Below are 18,418 nucleotides of genomic sequence, written 5' to 3'. Positions count from 1 at the left end.
GAATGTCTGTATTAATTGTGTGTCCTTCTATGAACACGTGTAGCACGGACATGTACTTTGCATCTGTCAGGGTGGTAGTCCGGTGCCCGGAACCCAGACACAGTGTCCAGGCGGCGGCGCGTAGACCGGGACCCAATATGCCTGATGTTAAGTGGGAGTCTTTAGCGTGGAGGTGGATCAGCAGGGTCTGGTGCAGGGTAACCGCACGCCCCCTGGTGTTGAGCACCAGCGTTTGTGCAGCCACATACAAGACCCTGATTCAGCTAAAGCGGATAACAGGAACTAGGAGCTTGGAAATTAAGCAGACCTCCCAGGAGCTGAATAGGGAGGCTCTGCAGCAAGATTGTATCCAGTACTAGAAACAAGGAAAGACTAGAGATACCAAACATGAAAACAAGACAGAACTAATAGAACCCAGAACCAGAGAAGGATAGAAAGCTAAACCCAGAACATATACACAAGGCATGAGAAAAACATGAACATAACATTGGCATGACTGGACAGGACTGCACATGGACTGTGTATACAAACTAAAACAAGACAAGATAACATAGGCAAAACAAGAGGAGAAATAACCAAGTACTACATATGGAAATCATGGGGATTTAGTCACACTATATGATCATACATTGCATAAGCCTGCCAACAACGCCAATGTACCCCATATCTGGCAGGTCCTACACTGCCTAATGTATGCTAAAACATCCTAAGTAGACATATATAGCACTTACCTGCAAGAAAGGGCAGAAGCTTTTAGCAGCTGCCTGCAGGACTCTGAAACAGAAAGGAATGATGGAAAACAAACGGGTGTGGCAACATAAAACAAACATTTAAAAGAAAACCTGGAGACCTGGAAATCCAGGGACAAACTATAGGAATGAACCCAGAAATCCCAGCATAAAGAAAACCAGACATAGAATAGAAAACCAAAAACCAAGGAAAACCAAACAAGAATTGAAACAAGAGTACTGGATACCAGAAGACAAGTCCAGCCATCAGAGCAGAGCAGATCATGACAGCATCTAGTAGCACTTCCCTTATTTTTTTTTGTTTGTTTGTCATTCTTTACCCCTGCTGAGTAGGGGTGGTGTAAGTTGAACAGTGAATTTGTTTTGCTTTTCTTACGTACTGCAGTCACCTAACATCTACTCTTTTAAGTGATCATAGATTTATTCCTATATACCCAATAACTAGATTTACTCTGTGCTGCTTAATTAATTAACCTACAATCCCATCGCTGGTCAGTTCAAAAGCCAACAAATCTATGTCAATCCATCCTATACAGTTCAAGATACATACTTCAACAAACTTATTCACAAAAACACTCATACAAATGTAGGCACAGATCTGAGGAGACATGATACAGACATTCAAATAGAAACATTGAAATACTCATACAAAAACAGACATACACATATTGACATATTCAGGCATAACCAGACAACAAAGGCACATCCATTCACAGACAAAAATCACACACCGCGAAACACATAAAGGCACACTCGTGCACGATAACATACGCAAACCATATCCCTCAACTCCTGTGTCCATGGTGTGGGCAAGTGATGCAATCTCATCACTGGCTCTGCCCAAATAGGGCGGAGTGCAGTGCTCGCACGTCTACATGATACACTCAAGTTATACTTGTTGGGGACATTTCCCTGGTGTCCCCAAAACTATGAGACCAGGGAACTAACTCAGAGCAGTGGGAGAGGGCCTAAAATTGGAAAGGTTGGAAGGCTTGCATAAACACAGATACATTAAAAAAAACAAGCAAAAAAAAAAACCAAAGAACACACATATACAGGCACAAGCATGAGACACACACATGCATACAGAAACATTCATGCACAGGGACATCTAGCAATTTGGTTTTCAATTCAATAATATTTACACTAAAAAATGTTAGTGTAGTGAATGAACCTCAATAATTGTTTCTAGTCCGCTAGTCTATATATTTCTTTTGTTAAACTGTTAAAAGTAACTATTAATTCCTTTCAAATATGCATATATTAAGTTTAAAATAAAAAGGAAAAGAGAAAAAATTCACGTGTTCTTGGAAGGGTTTTCTGCTGTACGTCATCTTCACAGATTTCATTAGACAATACGTTCTCAAGGAAGGGTGAAAAACAAATAGAAAATTAATGAAGACAAGCACTTGTATATATTTATGACCCCTGCAGATTTGTCTTTTTCCAATAACATCTTCCCCCTTTGAAGTATTCTAGCTGTTTGAGTACACTTCATTAGCAGGTTTTTAAACTGAGAAAAAGCGCGTGTCAAGCAGTACACGTGAATGTTGCTCTTTGTTAGAACCATGTGGTTCTAAAATATGTCTGGTGAAAAAGATCTAATATTGCCAGTAAAGATGATCGTTACTGATGACGTGAGCACCTTCTTCTAAAGTTTGATCCTGTGCTTGATAGTGAGTAAAAGGATGTTTGCTAGGCTTTATTTTTATTTATTTTTTAAATTCTTTATTTTTGCAGTGCTTTGATTTAACACACACCCTTGTATAACCACGATAGTGAGTACAAGCCGATTAAACAATACATATTTTACAATATCATGGCAATTATTACAGCACTTTTTTTTTTTTTAACTTAACAGTATAGTGAAGTTGCAGTTTACTAACAGTTAATACTCTCTGCAATGGCATTCAGAGGGATCATACAGCTGTGGTCTGATAGATAAGCTATGTGCAGTATGTGAAGTAGAGATAACACAGGAAGGCCCTTAATAGCCCTTTTCTTGTGAAAAGCTTAATAAACCTTATAGTGAAGGTATGGTTAACTAACAGTTACGTAATACATACTGCAATGGCATTCGGAGAGGTCATACAGCTGTAGATAAACTTATGTGCAGTAGAGATAACATATGGAAGTCCTATGTATTGGCATTGAGCTGATAAGTGAAGAGTGGCACTGCAGAAACCCTAGACCTATACCAGGGAGAAACAGCGTGATTTATGAGGAGTGACAGCAGGTCATGGAAAACAAAGGAATAAGGCTTACGCTGAATGGATGTTATTTGCGGTGCTATTATGTAGTGTAGGATTAGCTGGATCGTACTTGTCTGCGTGTGAGAGAATGTAGGAGATTCACAAGCAGAAGGCATCAGACAAGTAGGGTACTAAATAGCATGTTCGAGTAAGTAGACAAGGAAGTATATGACCGCTGGGAGTGAGCAGAATCCTGTAAGATAATCAGACTCTGTGTGAGGGTATGTGGGGAGGAAAGACAGCTAAGGACAAATTGGAGTGTGTTACAGAGCATAGTGAGGTCTAAGCTGCAAGCTATTTACGTGCGGCTGCTGTTTTCTTCTAAAGTCCATTTTTAATGGGGCTGCGAGTGTCTCTGTGCTTGTGTAATTGGTCTCCTTAGACCCTGGCCCGGTGACTCAGTAATTCAGCCCATCACAAGAGAAGTGGGGATCCTCCGGTCTCCACAGCTGTCTCAGGTGCTCTGTGTGTGATAGATCTGCACTTGTTAGGGCTGGTGCTGCGTTTGTCCCGCTTGTTTGCAGTTGTTTAGATCACTTAGCTGTTTCGTGCTGCTGTCAGGGTTTGTCGCTCGCCTCCTGCACCCGGTCCTCCAAGGGAGCTTCCTTTGCGGTTGGGAATCCAGTGACTCACATGGTCTTTCCCTCCACCAGTGCTGAATCCGCTGAGTATCTTGCTTTGGGACCTCAGTCAGGACGGTTGGCGCGGCAGTAGCCTGTAAGGGCTCCGTAGTGCAGAAGTGGATAGGGAGGTGCTGTGCGCCGCCGCCATCTTGCGAGGTAGGCCTCAAATGTTCCATGCCCCCCTGTCTCCTCACCTCTCAAGCTCCTCTCAGTGGGGACCGGGATAACCCCCGGGCCCAATGGGGGGGGGGGGGGGGGAGAACGGGGCCGGCAAGCTGCTCTGGCAGTCGGCTTGTGGTAGCCGGGAAGGGAGACCCGGTAGCGGCCGTCCACCTCACTCCCCTCCCGAGTAGGCTGCAGCCCTCGAAGCCTTGTGTTCCCTCCAGGGGTTCCAAAACTCCCGATCTCTGGGTCCGCAACCTCATCTCGTGGGCTCTGTTTTGTGTGCTTAGTCTGCGTTTTGCAGCTTAAGAGGCCAGATGTCTCTGGAGCCTCTCCTGCATGCGACCGGTTAGCATGGCGGTCCGGCCCCGCCCCCGTTTGCTAGGCTTTTTAAAGAAGCACTCCAAGCAACAACACATCTTTAATGCATTTGATAGGTTTTTGGCTTATGTAATATGCTGTATAGCAAAAAGAAAGAATGAGAGCTCTGAGAACGGACAAAAGCTTAGAGAAACTCAGTAGCTTGCCTTTCGGTAAATCCCCGCTCAGGTCTTAAAATAGTTTTTGCTCACTTGTGCCATTACAGAGAGAACCTATCTGAAGCATATCAGACTGGTCCCACCCTAACGGGCAGTCCAGATCCGAATTGCCAGCACGTTCCCTCCGCACGTGAGATACAGCAACCCCAGACGATTGTTTCGGCCTTCTTTTGGGCCTTGTCAGTGAGGTGTAGCTGATACCCCTCTAAGCACAGTGTGCATGGGGTCCACGTCTGGATTACCCTATTAACATAGGGTTGAGCCAAGTTAATACATCAAAGCAAAAAGAAAGAATGAGAGCTCTGAGAACGGACAAAAGCTTAGAGGGACTCAATAGCTTGCCCTTCGGTAAATCCCCGTTCAGGTCTAAAAATAGTTTTTGTTCACTTGTTCTATTGCAGAGAGAACATATTCTGAAGAATATCAGACTAATCCCACTCGTAAGGGCAGTCCAGAACCAAAATACCAGCATGTTCTCTCTGCACTAAAGATACAGCAACCCCAGACGATCAGCCTTCTTGGGCCTCGTCAGCGAGGTGTAGCTGATATCCCTTTAGGCACCGTGAGCACGGGATCCATGCCTGGATTAAAATGTTTAACTTAGGGTGAGCCAAGTTAATGCATTAAAGCAAAAAGAATATGCTGTATATTTTGCATGTTTAAATATTTGTAGTTTTTGGAGATGATGCACCATATGCATGTCTCCTTAGCCTTGTTTACTGTTTGTTAAATATAATTCTTATCATTATACATATGCAGCTTTGCCACTGACCACACTGAGTGGGCTTAACTGCTGGAAAACAAACATATTGCATTATTATGTTGTTATTTATATAGCGGCAACAAATGTCCGCATTGCTTTACAGTGGGTGGACGAACAAACAAACATGTAGTAGTAACCAGACAAGTTGGACACACAGGAATAGAGGGGTTGAGGGCCCTGCTCAATGACCTTACATGCTAGAGGGAGTGGGGTAAAGTGACACAAAAGGTAAGGATAGTATTAGACTAGTGACAGTTGCAAGAGAGGAATCAATCAGGAGCTATTAATAGTTTAATTTATACGTTTTTATGAAGAAGTGAGTTTTTAATGATTTTTTCAAGGAGTGGAGACTGGGTGAGCATCTAACGGAGGGGCGAAGTGAGTTCCACAGGAACGGTGAAGCCCTTGAGAAGTCTTAAAGGTGAGCATCAGAGGTGGGAGTACAGACCGAAGATAGGCGTAAGTCTTCAGCAGATCGTAAGGGCCTAGACGGGACATACTTGTGTATTAGGGAGGATAGCTAGGTGGGAGCAGCATTATGTAGAGATTTGAAAGCATTAAGCAGAATTTTAAATTGAGCCCTATACCGTATATCTTATAAGGAGAGGACACTCATACATAGTGAGGATATCATGCGATCTGTCTCTTTTTTTATGTCTCTGAATGTTGGCAGTCAGTTGTGTTTGTACCTCTTTAAATATAAATAAGATTACTTTTTTTATACTTTTTATCTTTTCTAAAGAGAACACCATGGGTACAATTCAGTAAAATATTATCTCTATCTCTACATATATACTCTATAAAGTAATCTCAATATTATTTATACATTTTTATTTATTTACTGTTTAAATCCAGTTGCCAAACTGATTTTTTCTGACAGGCAAACATTTGTCTTCAATAATGCCTCTTTTTCACGTGAAACTCTGTGTAACTAATGTTTACATGTTCCAGAGGTTGTGTTTTTTTTGTGTTTTTGTTTTAAGAGTTTTGTACTAAATTAATTATTTCTTTGTGTTTGCTGAAAATGTACTTTCTTCTCTCTTCACCAGGCTGTTTGAAGAATTGTATGAGGATCACGGCGACACATTGTCTCTTCAGTATGGTGGCTCCCAGCTTGTACACAGAGTGAAAACCTACAGAAAGATTGCGCCGTGGACACAGCATTCAAAAGATATTATGCAGACACTGTCTAGATATTACAGCAATGCTTTTTCAGGTAGGAACCAGCAGAATTGGCTGCTAAATCTTTTCAACAATTTTGATAATATGAGATACTTATCTCATGCATTTTATGGGAAAATCTGCCACACATTACGCAACTGATAATGATGATCTGTTCTTTTAAACTGTATTATTTGTGATATTGTGTCTAGTGTTACGATCAATCATGTATGTATGTAGTATGTATGTTCATGGACGGACTTTGAATTTTTTTGGGGCATGGGCATTTTTTTTTTTTTTTAATTCTTTATTTTTCGTGCTTGATTTTACAATTTGGCCTGTAGAGCCACGACAGCACAACAAACCGAGATAAACAAAACTGTTATACAACGTCATGGCAGAAAAAATAAATGCACAGTTTTATATAATATAATCATGCTCATACTGTAGGGTTATATTCATATTGCTGTCCTGCACATTATTAGTAACAATAACTGATGTCTGGAGTGACCTTATGCAGGGAGTAAATGAGTGTTTCAGCCAGCGGTGGAGTATCAGGAGATTCATAGTGGTAAAAAAAATCGAACAAAAGATGTCGTAACTAACTGTGTTTGTGACACGCTTAACTAGGCTGCTGCTCTATCATAGTAAGCCGTGGTAGGCTAGGTTAGTAAAGCGGGTTGCGTCTAACTATGCCAGTATGTCGTCCTGCGTGCATGCAGGTGTAAGTGTGTGTGCAGCCTGACTCTGGTGGGTTAAACATTTTAGACCACTTTAAATTAAATGGAAACTGGCTAGCATAAGATAAATCATTGTGAGAGTGTTCACTGTGGTCTGGGGACCTCACGTGTATCCTGCTGCTCGGATCTGGTAAGTGGCGCAGCATGGTTACGATATGTCCATGTGACAGCACAGTCAGGATGCCTAGGGGGGCATCTCCGTCATCCGATGCCCTCTCTCAGGAGGTGGCAGAGGTTCGCCAGTGGAGCTCCGCAGTCTTCCGCGGTGTATGTGTGCAGGAGGGTATCCCTCCAGCCCCAGGCCTTCGTGCAATCCAGCATCTCTCGGCCGCCTGCTCGGTCGTCTTTGGGGTTAGAGTTGTCTCCGTTTGTGGGGGTAACAGGGGGTCTGACAGTTGGTCGTTGTTTGAGAGGTTTAGGCTTCCGCCTGCGTGGGTAATGCCTCTGGGTTCTTGGCCCTGTGATTCGCATCCCGGGTGGGGCAGGGTATGGATGGGGAGGTTGGTGCGGCAGTTGTGCGCCTGAGGGTCTTCCTCTCACCTCCTGTCCCCTGTGGTTCTGCTCCCCTGTTGGCTGTGGTGAGGGCAAGTCGCGACGAGACTTCATTTGCCGTTCCTTCAGTTTGTCCCAGAATCTAGTAAAGATGGCTTCTAGGCGTTGCGATAAGTCTGGATGTCTTTGTGTTACATGCAATCTGTGCTGGTTGTGCGGGATGCCGCCAGTCGACATTTTGCCTGCGCCACGTGGAGTGCTGCTTTTACACCTCTCGGAGTCATGTCGCAGGAGAGGTCTTGGCTGGCTGCCCCAGATGTCTAGTGAGGACCGGGATGACCCCCGCCGGTCCATGGGGGGGGGGGAGGCAGTGGCTTTGCTGAGGATTCAGTCCCAGGCTTCACCTGTACGGAGAGCGGCCGCCTCTCCTCGGTTTGACCGTGGGTAGGCCTCATCTGCTTGGTCGGGTTCCCGGGCATACTTCGTCTCAAGTCGGGTGTCTGCGTGTGCCCCCAGGTTTCCCAGTTTGTGTTCCTGCTGCCTTGCTGGTGTGTCTTCCGATTTTTGGGGTATATATCCAATTTTTGTCGCTTGTGAGCCGGAGCTGTGTCTCGGCACGTCTATCCAGCTCGGCAGTTAGGCTCCGCCCCCCGGCATGGGCATTTTTTAATCACAGCGGGCCCAGTGAGATGGGGTGTTTTGTCATCACCAATGACTAATGAACGACCCTTCTCATAGTGAGCTTGTTAGTTCAATTCTCTTCCAGAACCCTGCTGAAGAACTCTTGCATGAGAAAAAAAGACATGTATTTGATTTGCACAGCATAAGCACATTTAATGACACGCTTGTGCTGTGTTTGCTTGTGACTCCATAACTGGGATACCAGACCACAACATTTTTGTGACTCCCAAGTTGGGGGCATAGCTTCAACAGATTCCAGATGGACCATCTGAAATCGATATCCAGAACATACTGCGCCAAACCCTGAGACACCCAGGCCTCTGGTAGAGGACCCAAGAATGAGGAATAAATATACCACCCAGGACGGGTGGGAAAATATTTGTTTTTGATATATTATAATTTTGGGAGTGATTTACTGGACATCTTCTGTTTAGTAGCTTCAGAAAAACATGCTGAATTATTATGCAAAAGAATTACACAGGAGCTAAGAAAAAGTTTTGAAGTACAATTATATGACCGTGTACACACAATTTGTGCCTCTTGAATTGAAAATGTTGTTTCTGTAATTCTGTAATATGCTGTGATTGACATGTGGGATTAAACTATAAATCACGTTTTGTGAACAAGCCTCTGTTGGTGAAAAGCATTAAGTGGTTTTGTACTGCTTTAATTATTTTATTTACCTTATGTACTAGTTTATCTAATAAAGTAGATAGCTTTATTACACATTTGGACATGCATCCTGCTCTTTCAGTTGGGGCCTGGATACAATTGAGGGTCATTAGCATACAATATTGTAATTAGCAATACATACAGTTCCCCATCAGGTCCTGTTCCCAGAGTTAACAAAGCATGTGGACAGAATACAAAAGTCCTTGTTCTCTATTAGATCAACTAAATACATCTCAAATAATCTGAAACCTGCTTATTGTACAAATGAGCACAACAAATGCCCCTTGCAAAATCCCCACCCAAGCAAGAGGAACCACTGTCCTGCATCCCTGGGTCCATGGCATGTATACTTTCTCTAAGCTTTCTCTCTTCATCACTATTAGTTCAGCTCTAATTTCATGTAACAGGGGCTGTCTAGAGGATTTACTCTCACACATACGAGAGAGCAAAAAGTTGCAAAATGGTGTTGCAAAAATTGTTGCAAAAATGTTTCAAAAGGTGTTTGTGAAAAGATGTTGAGACCACTGTATCCTCCATTGATCTTTTCACATATGGTCAATAAAATATCATAGACATCTATGGCATGTTGCTTGAGAAGATCCCTTGTCTAGACAATCATGAATGGTGGGAGATGGGAAATAGCAAGGTATGTCATGTGAAGCCTGAGCCTAACATATCCTTCAGTGCAAGGCAGAGGTGTAACTAGAAACCACAGGGCCCCGGTGCGAAAATTGCCCTGAAGTCATATTTTGGCTCCCGCGACATCAGCAAACTGCTCGCGAGGGAGCAAAGTATGGAGAACAGAGCTCCCTTGCCGCCTCTGCCGGGAACACAGCCACCCGCTGGTGGGGTCCATTAGGTGGCCAGCAGGCCACCTCTTGTGCCCCCCTATGACAGGAGGAACACTGGGGGCTGCATCCCGGTCTGACAAGAAGTTCTCTCTTAGTGAGCACTTCCTGACAGACCGCTCGGCCACGCTACACACAGGCAGGAGGGGAGCAGCACAGCTCTCCCCTCCTCTCAGACACGTGGGTCGTGGCTGCAGCCGGGCCCCCTGGAGTGTGGGGTTCTCTGTTATTGACAACCTAGTACAGGCTCAGAAATTTGTCTCTGCTTATTTCAACCACAATATTTGGTGAGCCTATGTTTGATGGTGGTCTTTTAATAATTATTGATAGTATTATTTCTAAGTCCCCAGAGTGCTGTACGTTTTGGTTTTTAGAGTGCGTCAGCATTCACCCTTGAAGGCTATGCACTGACAATACCTTCAACATTTGATGTGGAAGGTTCTCTTTCTCTTGGTCATCTCATTGGCTAGGAAAATCTCCTGTGCTTCCCCATTTCCATCATTACCAATATGTTTTTTTTTCCTTCCTATTGTTGTTTCTTTTTCCTCCATTAACCAAGAAATTGTGGTCCCTTCCTTTTTTATGAATATGGCAATATTCAATAAGGACCATTCTTTGGACGTGGTCAGAGTGCCAAGTACTATATGTAGGCTTCCAAGCCTTTATTGAAAATACAATCCCTTCTTAGTTATAATTTCTTTACCTTGGAAGGATTTCAAAGTATCCAGCAGCTATCTTTGACTTTGGCTAAAGTCTTTAATTAGTCAAGTCTATTCCTTGACAAATATACTTTGGATCGGCCATGTCACCACCCACTCCCCTAGAGGGGTGACTACTTGTTAGGCCTTCAAACTTGAGGCTTCCATGGAGCAGAAGTGCCAGGTGGACATTCTGTCATGTCTGAATGCTTTTGTTAACTTTTGTTACATCTGTTGATGTTACATTTGGCAGGAAGGTTTTACAGTCATTTGGTCCAGTCAAGTCTCCTGCACCTTGCATGTGCTCATCTTCTTTTTATTTACCGTATTTTAATTCTTAAAAAAAAAAGTAATTTCTTGAATTTGTTTTATGTTCTCTTATATATTATTTCAGATGTTTTGACACTTGTGGACTGTGACAACATTAATGTTAAAAAAAAAAAAAAAATGTAAATGGTATACAGGGCCCATCATTTTCCACTTTGTGCTGGTTTCTTGTTGTTTTGCTCCTGCCCATTTTTCTTGTTTATTTCTTTTCTGTTTTGTTTCCTTCTGCTTTACCTTAAAGTCTGCTTGGCTATATGGCTTACTGGTGGCTGCCAGTGGGAGGAGCAGAGAATTCTGGAATAATTATCCTTCTCACATTTGGAGGATCCTATCTCATACTATAGTTTTTAATGGGCCATGTTACGGAGATGATACATAACTTATCTGGAAGCATACATTTAGTTTGTTTGGAAAGAATAGCCAAGCAGGATCGATGTATCTCTTGTTATGCCTTACCTCAACTTATTTGATTACTGTTATATCTTTGCAAGGCACTAACACACACACACACATAAAAGTTGACTTTCAGTCCTCTTATTGGACTTTTCTCAGGATAGGTTAAAAACACATGGTGCCCCAAACAGTATATATTCAAATTAAACAAGTGAATATTTAAAGATAACCCACAGATGCGCAGATACTAACAATCTCGGCATTCTCCAACAGAGCGTGCGCTTGAGTGCATTGGCTTTGCCCACCAATGTGTTTGCATAGCCATAACGTGTTACCAAGGTGGCCAACTCACAAACAGATGCTACCACACCATTTTGGTGACCTTCCATGCGGTTAGATCACTCCACTTAAAGATCTACATGTTCAACGTGAAAAGATATATGCCTGGTGGCTGGGGCGTGTGCGAGTGTCACCAACCTTCGATGTGTACAGAAGAAGGTGCTGAAAGAAAGCATGCTTTCACCATACCAGTAGATATGCAATGCACCATTTATATAAGATACGCACTTAAAACAATATATTGCACCATTATCTGTCTTATATGTGTGGTTTTTTTTTTTATGATGTTTTAGTGAATATCGTACGATATTATTTACAGGTTGAAAACCAAAACTACGTATATATGTGTATACAAATATGCATATCATTAAGCTCAGCCAACTCTAAAGACTGTTATATAATATATTTATTATTCTGTTTTCTGGCCTTGTATTAAGTGTAGAAATTTGGCTTAGGTTCTGAATCTGGGTCAAGATGGCCATGACACCATCAGTAAAGCCTACGGTGTAGTATAACTTTTCATGTTGCCTTTTCAACATTCCAATATGTCCCTCTATTTAAAAATAATGACTGATTCAAACGTAGGCCTGTCAACTAAAATTAATGGGAATTATTTTTTGTCTCTGTTCAAGTAAGTTGACTAATGAATATGTATATGCCATTTTATCGAGAAAATGTATTAGGCATATATGTAGAAAATTAGTTTGCCTTTTTGTTATTTTTTTTCTGATTAAGCAATTAACATTTTCGGCAAAGAAAATGTCATATGCAATTAAGTTTTGTTAGAATAATGGTATAGGCACTTTGTTAACCACCCACAAATATATGTTCTGTAACAACCATGCATGTAAGATTAATTCAGTGAATATTTGCAGAACAGGAAATTACACCAAATGTATAATTATTTAACACTTTTAGGATCAAGACAATTGTCTATGTTAATAAGCACAGCTAAATAAAACCTAGAATTTTAACATTTACTTGTTCAACTGTAATTCTCCTCTTTCGTGTTAGGGGAACAAACAATTCCAGAGAAGTGACGGTTCCTTCATCCCAGTAAACAATATTTCAGTGTTTACTGGGGTGAGTAATACAAGGGACGTGGACACCAATGTGCTGCATTTCGTACCCAGCAAAGTGTAGAATTTTAAAACCTAGTTTAACACAACCAATAACAAACCTTTAGTTAGCTATTGGATTGTGATAAAGTCAGCCAAGTAACATTTCCTTTTTTATTTTTGCACTGCCACATGTGACATTTAGGACATAAAGTACAGATAAGGTTGTCTTTTGATACTGGATTAGATATATTTATTTGTATCTATAGTTATGATTAAAGTTTGCAGTAAAAGTGTAGTATGCAGGAAACATTTTAATAGTATCATGTATTATACTTTGCAACTGGTACAGCTAATGAAAAAAATACATCCAAATTGATTGATTTATGTGATCTGATTTTGGAAAAACCTCATACGTCTAGGTTTTTCATTTATTTTTGTTAAGTTACTGTACAAATGTAATATTATCAAAACTCGATAAGTGGGATTTTGTTTAACCATTGGACAGACTAGATGGGCCAAATGGTTCTTATCTGCGGTCACATTCTATGTTTCTACGTTTCTATATTACATACCTTTATATTAATATGAACTCCCCTATAGGTGTACAATACATTTTGTCAGGCACTTGAAAGGATATTGGGAGAACCTGTGGAGTCTCTTCAGACCTTGCTGGTCTCCATACTATACCTTCAGCTTCCTACAACATCAGTGATGTCTGGGCATGCTATTTTAATGGGATGTGACAAAGCTTACTTTGTGTGTTTGTCACATCTGATAAGACATTCCCTATGATCTTAGTGGTTGTATAAGCTCAATATTTCCAGGGCAAGAGAGGAATGTCCCACGTAGAGGAACACTCTAACCACTATAACCCCAACATCTTATTATGTTTCTTATGGTAATTATACGTCTAAGGGCATTGTCTACTGGTTTTCTGCCTCTCAACAAAAGCAGGAATACTAATACTTTCACATTCTAAATCTGTACAACCTGGAAGACAATTATAACCTGAGATCACTGGGCTCTACTTGTCCCACGAGATAGCTCTACACGTGGGCTCCTTCTGCAGACATGATTACCATTCACTTATTCCTCATTATTAGAAGTAACACTGATGCTTTATGGAAAATATAAATCAAGAGCTTATTGAGTAGACATGAGAATGTGAGTATTTGGGATGGGGGTGATGTAGATTAATTTAGAAATAAACAAATATGTTTAAATGTCTATCTGTTCCTGTCCAAATCTGAGATGATTAAATTGCGTATACGCAGAAGTAAGTTCACACTGACACATGGAGTTCAGGTTAAAAGCACTTCAGAAAATTTAATGGCATCTGGTTATAAAACGGGTATGCAGACCCTTTTAAAGGCAAAATGACATCATCATTGAATATCAGATAATAACAAATAAACATCATTAATTGGATTAAATGTTAAGTGGCTACGTCAGTGTCCACCCATCAATATTATTAATTGGCTCAGGGATTTGAGTGACTAGCTAGGTGTCCTCCCACCGGGAGGTGGTATTGTTCTGGACACGGGTGTGGACGGATGGCTCAAGAGCCATCTTTCCCAGCATGAGGTTTACTCGGTGGAAAGGGGGGCTTGGGCGTCATTTTACGTAGTTAGTGATGTCAGTCTCATGATCAGGTGCAAGGTTCTTTTATGAATAGAACATTTCATTAGTACAGTGTTCTCATGGCCTTCAGATTATACTATGTTGCAAATTACAGGAGATTCAGCAATTCCGGGGTTAGTCATATCTTTATAGAAAATACAGTCTCTATTCATTATACTAAATGCTGTTAGGAAATTCTGTCATGTAATGTAGACAAAATGGAGGGTCTGTCATAATGTGAGGTTATGTGAGATTAAAATGGAGTTAGTACAATAATTCAATACTGGTGCAATAAAGATTTTTAAATAATTCTACATCAGGGGCATTCATTGAGAAAAGAAGATAAATAGAAAGTAATTAATCACTTTCTCAGTACTCTTAAATATTTGGGACAATAGCTCTGGGAATGTATGGGCTTATCATACCTGAACCAGAACATACAAAAATGGCTATTATTAATCGATTGTAAGCAGTTTGGTAGCTTTTAAAGTCTCCATTTTGGGCCTGGCATTGCAAAAGAGCCCCAATGTCTTGAGATTCACTTGGCGTACCTGGCGGAGGCTTCTCTGAGCGTCTCCCCATGGTTGAAGGTTGATCAGCAGGTAGGTTGTTTTCTGTGATCCAGTCCGATTCGCGCTGGAAGGGGATGTGCCCCAGTAGTTTTTGCAGGTGTGTAGGGAGATGGTACGCCGCAGGCTTTTTCCGTCGCCGGCTCTGTCCGGTAATGGCAAAGCATGGCATGTGCCGACACAGGGTGTTGCCAGAGTGTAGATGCTTGTGTGGATTTCGTTGGATGGGTTGTGTATCCCAAGATAGTCATCAGATTGTGCAGAGCACTGTTGGAGCTGCGGAAAAGGGCGTCTGCTTTGTTACACGGTTAAGCCCCGCCCCCCTATCACCCTACTTTTTGTGTTATTTTTCTGATTCATCCTTAAATTTAATATTATGGTTATATCCATCATATCTTCTAGAGAATATAAAAGTAAATTTGCAAACTATAAAATTGTACCTAAAGGTTCATTATGCATGTAAAAAATATGCTATTAAAATATCACATCCTATAAAGGGACACTTTAAACACTTGTTCTCCTTGTGTAGGATACGGGTGCAATGAGTTCTCCCCCCCCCCCCCCCCCCCCCCCCCATGCATTTCAACAAGGTAACAAGGTAACAAGGTAACGTTCGGTTATCAACCATGACCTTTATCAATCTATCGTTTGTGACATCATAATTGAAGAATGGCTTTCACCTGACCTATGCAAGGTGCAATAAAGGTGGTAATGCAACCTAGATTTTCTAGATGGCATAGATATTTGCTGATTTGAAAGACTTTTTGTTTTAATGAGTTTTGTTCTTCAGTCGATTCTGTATGGACTCATGTTCTTCTTGTTATCTGCTGCTCTTAAAATCCCAATATCCAGTTATCTTTAAATGATACTAATTACAACCGAATACAATTTTGTAATCACTCTATATGCCTTATTCATAGAATACATTCTGAAACCTGCATGGTTAAACCGTATCCTGACTAACTTACTTCTTACAACAGCATACGGAACGAACAGTACTTATAAATTATATTCAGAAAATATTTATTATATTCTATATGATGAGGGTTTTCTTTCTTAATGCACCTTGCACGTTCTTTTTTTTATTTTTTTATTTTTTTTTACCAAAGTGTTGTGTAACTTTTTTTTTTTTTATATATTAAAAGAAATGGCATCTCTTTCTTAATGTCTCTGTGGTTTCTTCTTTTAGCCAATTAACCTTTGATCTTATGTTTCCTTAAATTAATTGATTGTTTTTGTTTTTACTTTTTTATGTATGTTTTCCTGGGATATATAAAGTTTCTATCTTTTGCAGTGAATATGCTTCTTTGAGGTTACCATTTTTATATTGTACCCTGTTCATTAATTATGTTATGGTATGACTGTAATATGGCACAGTTACTTTCCCTCTGATTGATATTCTCAGAATTACAAAGGACAATAAGGAATAAATAAAATAAATTGTGTTTTGTCACAGATGCAGACAGACAAGACTCCATCAATCTATTCCTCGGGGTTTTCCATCCAGTGGAGGGCAAACCCCATCTTTGGGAGCTCCCCACAGATTTCTATTTGCATCATAAGAACACAATGAAACTTCCTCAAGCAAAGCGAAGGTAATCATATTTCTTTTGTCTTGATTTTGATAGTGTTTGGGTGATTGTTAAAGAGGCACTGTAGGCACCCAGACCACTTCAGCTCATTGAGGTGGTCTGGGTGCATTGCCCTATTTCCCTTAACCCTACAGTGGTAATTATTGAAGTTTTTGAGAAACTGCAGTAATTACCACTGTAGGGTTAACTCTACCTCTAGTGGTCAAGGGAGGGTAGGTGTGAGGGAGGCGGAAACCTTAGAAATCGATTGTGCCAGGAAAACGGCTTTCTTTTCCTGGCACTATACGATCCCTTTAACGTTAATATCAATTTTGTTTTGTGAAATCGGAAAGTCCTGTGGTTTTGTGCAACAGGGGTTTAAACGTGTTGATCTATGGGAAATGTAACATAACATGCATGTGTAAAGATATTGGCACAGAGTTCAAAGGTCCTGCTCTTGCAAGCCTAAACTCTTACTAAAAATGTTTTTCCTTGTGAAAACACTTGAGTGCATTAGAACATATTGAAACACTGTTTAATTACACACTGATTGCAGTTTTCAAAGAACTGGAAAACATTTATTTGAAGAAGCACTGTCACCTCCCAGGATTTTTAATTGTCGCTTGTCGGTGTTTTTAAGAAGTATGCATTTGTGAAGTGCGAAAAATGAATTCAAATGTTGAAATCCACACCTAGTTATCCAGCAACTGGGTGCCTCCATTATACCTTCCTGTCAATCATTGTTATATAAGCTGTTTGCACCTAGCAGTCAGCACAGAGAACGCATACAGAGAAGAGGAGAAATGAAACAATGCTTCTGTTTCTCCTCCACATTTGTCATATTTGTCATGACTTTGCTCTGTCTTAACTAGATTATGATATAAATTGCCAAATCTTTAATACAATAATAAAAAAAAAGGTGCATCTCAAAAAAATGAAGAAAGGATAACAAAAGTTTATAAGTGATTTTCAATGTCCATTTCCAATAATATAAGTTCTAGGGAAGCAGCACAGTTTTTTTTTTGCGTTTTTCACAAACAAAACATTTTTATGAAAAAGAAATATGCATTGACCGCGTTGGAATTTCCGAAAGTACATCTCAACCATATCTTGTATAGATGCCAGTAGTTGTTTTAGTTAATGAAACAAAGAAACAGCAAAGTGAAAAATGTGCTCACACTGTGCAGTGATAGGCTGTGAGCGCTGGACTTTAGCAAGGGAGTACCAGTGCAGAAATGGTTTCAGTGATTTCATGCAGCTGAATCTTGCTATAGTCTACAGCAGGGGTCCTCAAACTCCGGCCCCCCAGATGTGGCTGAACTACAACTCCCATGATTCTCTGGCTATCTATGTAATTCAAAGAATCATGGGAGTTGTAGTTCAGCAACATCTGGGGGGGCAGAGTTTGAGGACCCCTGGTCTACAGTCTAGCACTAACAGCCTATTATTGCATGTGTTTGGCACATTTTGCACAAATATTTCATATTTGTACATGTAATTAGGAAATGAAATAGCTTACTGCAATGTCAAAGTCTGAGGGATGGCACCTGGATGCCAAGGAATGCCCCCACCTTACCCCATCTCCCGGTTTATGTTGAATTGCTTAAATCAAGATTTTGCCCATTGACTTCTTGCATTATAATAACTGTAATGCTCTGTAGTGGGTATGTTTAGATTGTGTCTTTAATTTCATTTGCAACATAGAGTATATTAAAGTAGACCGGCAGCTGAGAATTATTCTTTAAAGGGCCATTTGTTAATTTTGAAATTCTTTATTTTAAGTTCAAATCACAGGTACATTTAGATCAAATATGTATGAAGAATAAGAAGAATAAGCGCTTTTGTCAACAGTTGAGCAAAAACAACAGACAAATGCCTATACCTAAAAAATTACCTATTCATTTTTATTTTGTGGTGGATAGTGATATGCTGTGTGTTTATGGGTTTCGACCTGGGTACGTATAAGGCATCACTTATATCGATGAACTAGGTATGGGCACTATCTTTGAAGAGTGATTGAAGCTTATAGCGCACGTCGAGATGAAAGTGTGAGGTATTCACCAAAGGGGTGAATGGGATTGCATTCTCAGTGTTCCAGCAATGCAGAACTCAGGTAAGTGCTCCGGAACCAGCACTTTTTAGAGAGTCCTAGGTTAGG

General features: G+C 40.7%; 1 protein-coding gene across 1 annotated transcript in view; it reads left to right on the top strand.

The window, feature by feature from the left end:
• FIG4 (FIG4 phosphoinositide 5-phosphatase) overlaps positions 1-18,418 on the top strand; it is a 493,827-nt gene that overhangs the window by 236,671 nt on the left and 238,738 nt on the right. The window contains exons 16-17 of the mRNA XM_063443525.1: positions 6,138-6,304; positions 16,146-16,284. Of these exons, the coding sequence (XP_063299595.1) occupies positions 6,138-6,304; positions 16,146-16,284 (306 nt within the window). The remainder of the gene's footprint in view (positions 1-6,137; positions 6,305-16,145; positions 16,285-18,418) is intronic.

Source organism: Pelobates fuscus, chromosome 2 (genome assembly GCF_036172605.1).
Source record: "Pelobates fuscus isolate aPelFus1 chromosome 2, aPelFus1.pri, whole genome shotgun sequence".
NCBI lineage: Eukaryota > Metazoa > Chordata > Amphibia > Anura > Pelobatidae > Pelobates > Pelobates fuscus.
This window is presented reverse-complemented; position numbering and strand designations above follow the sequence as displayed.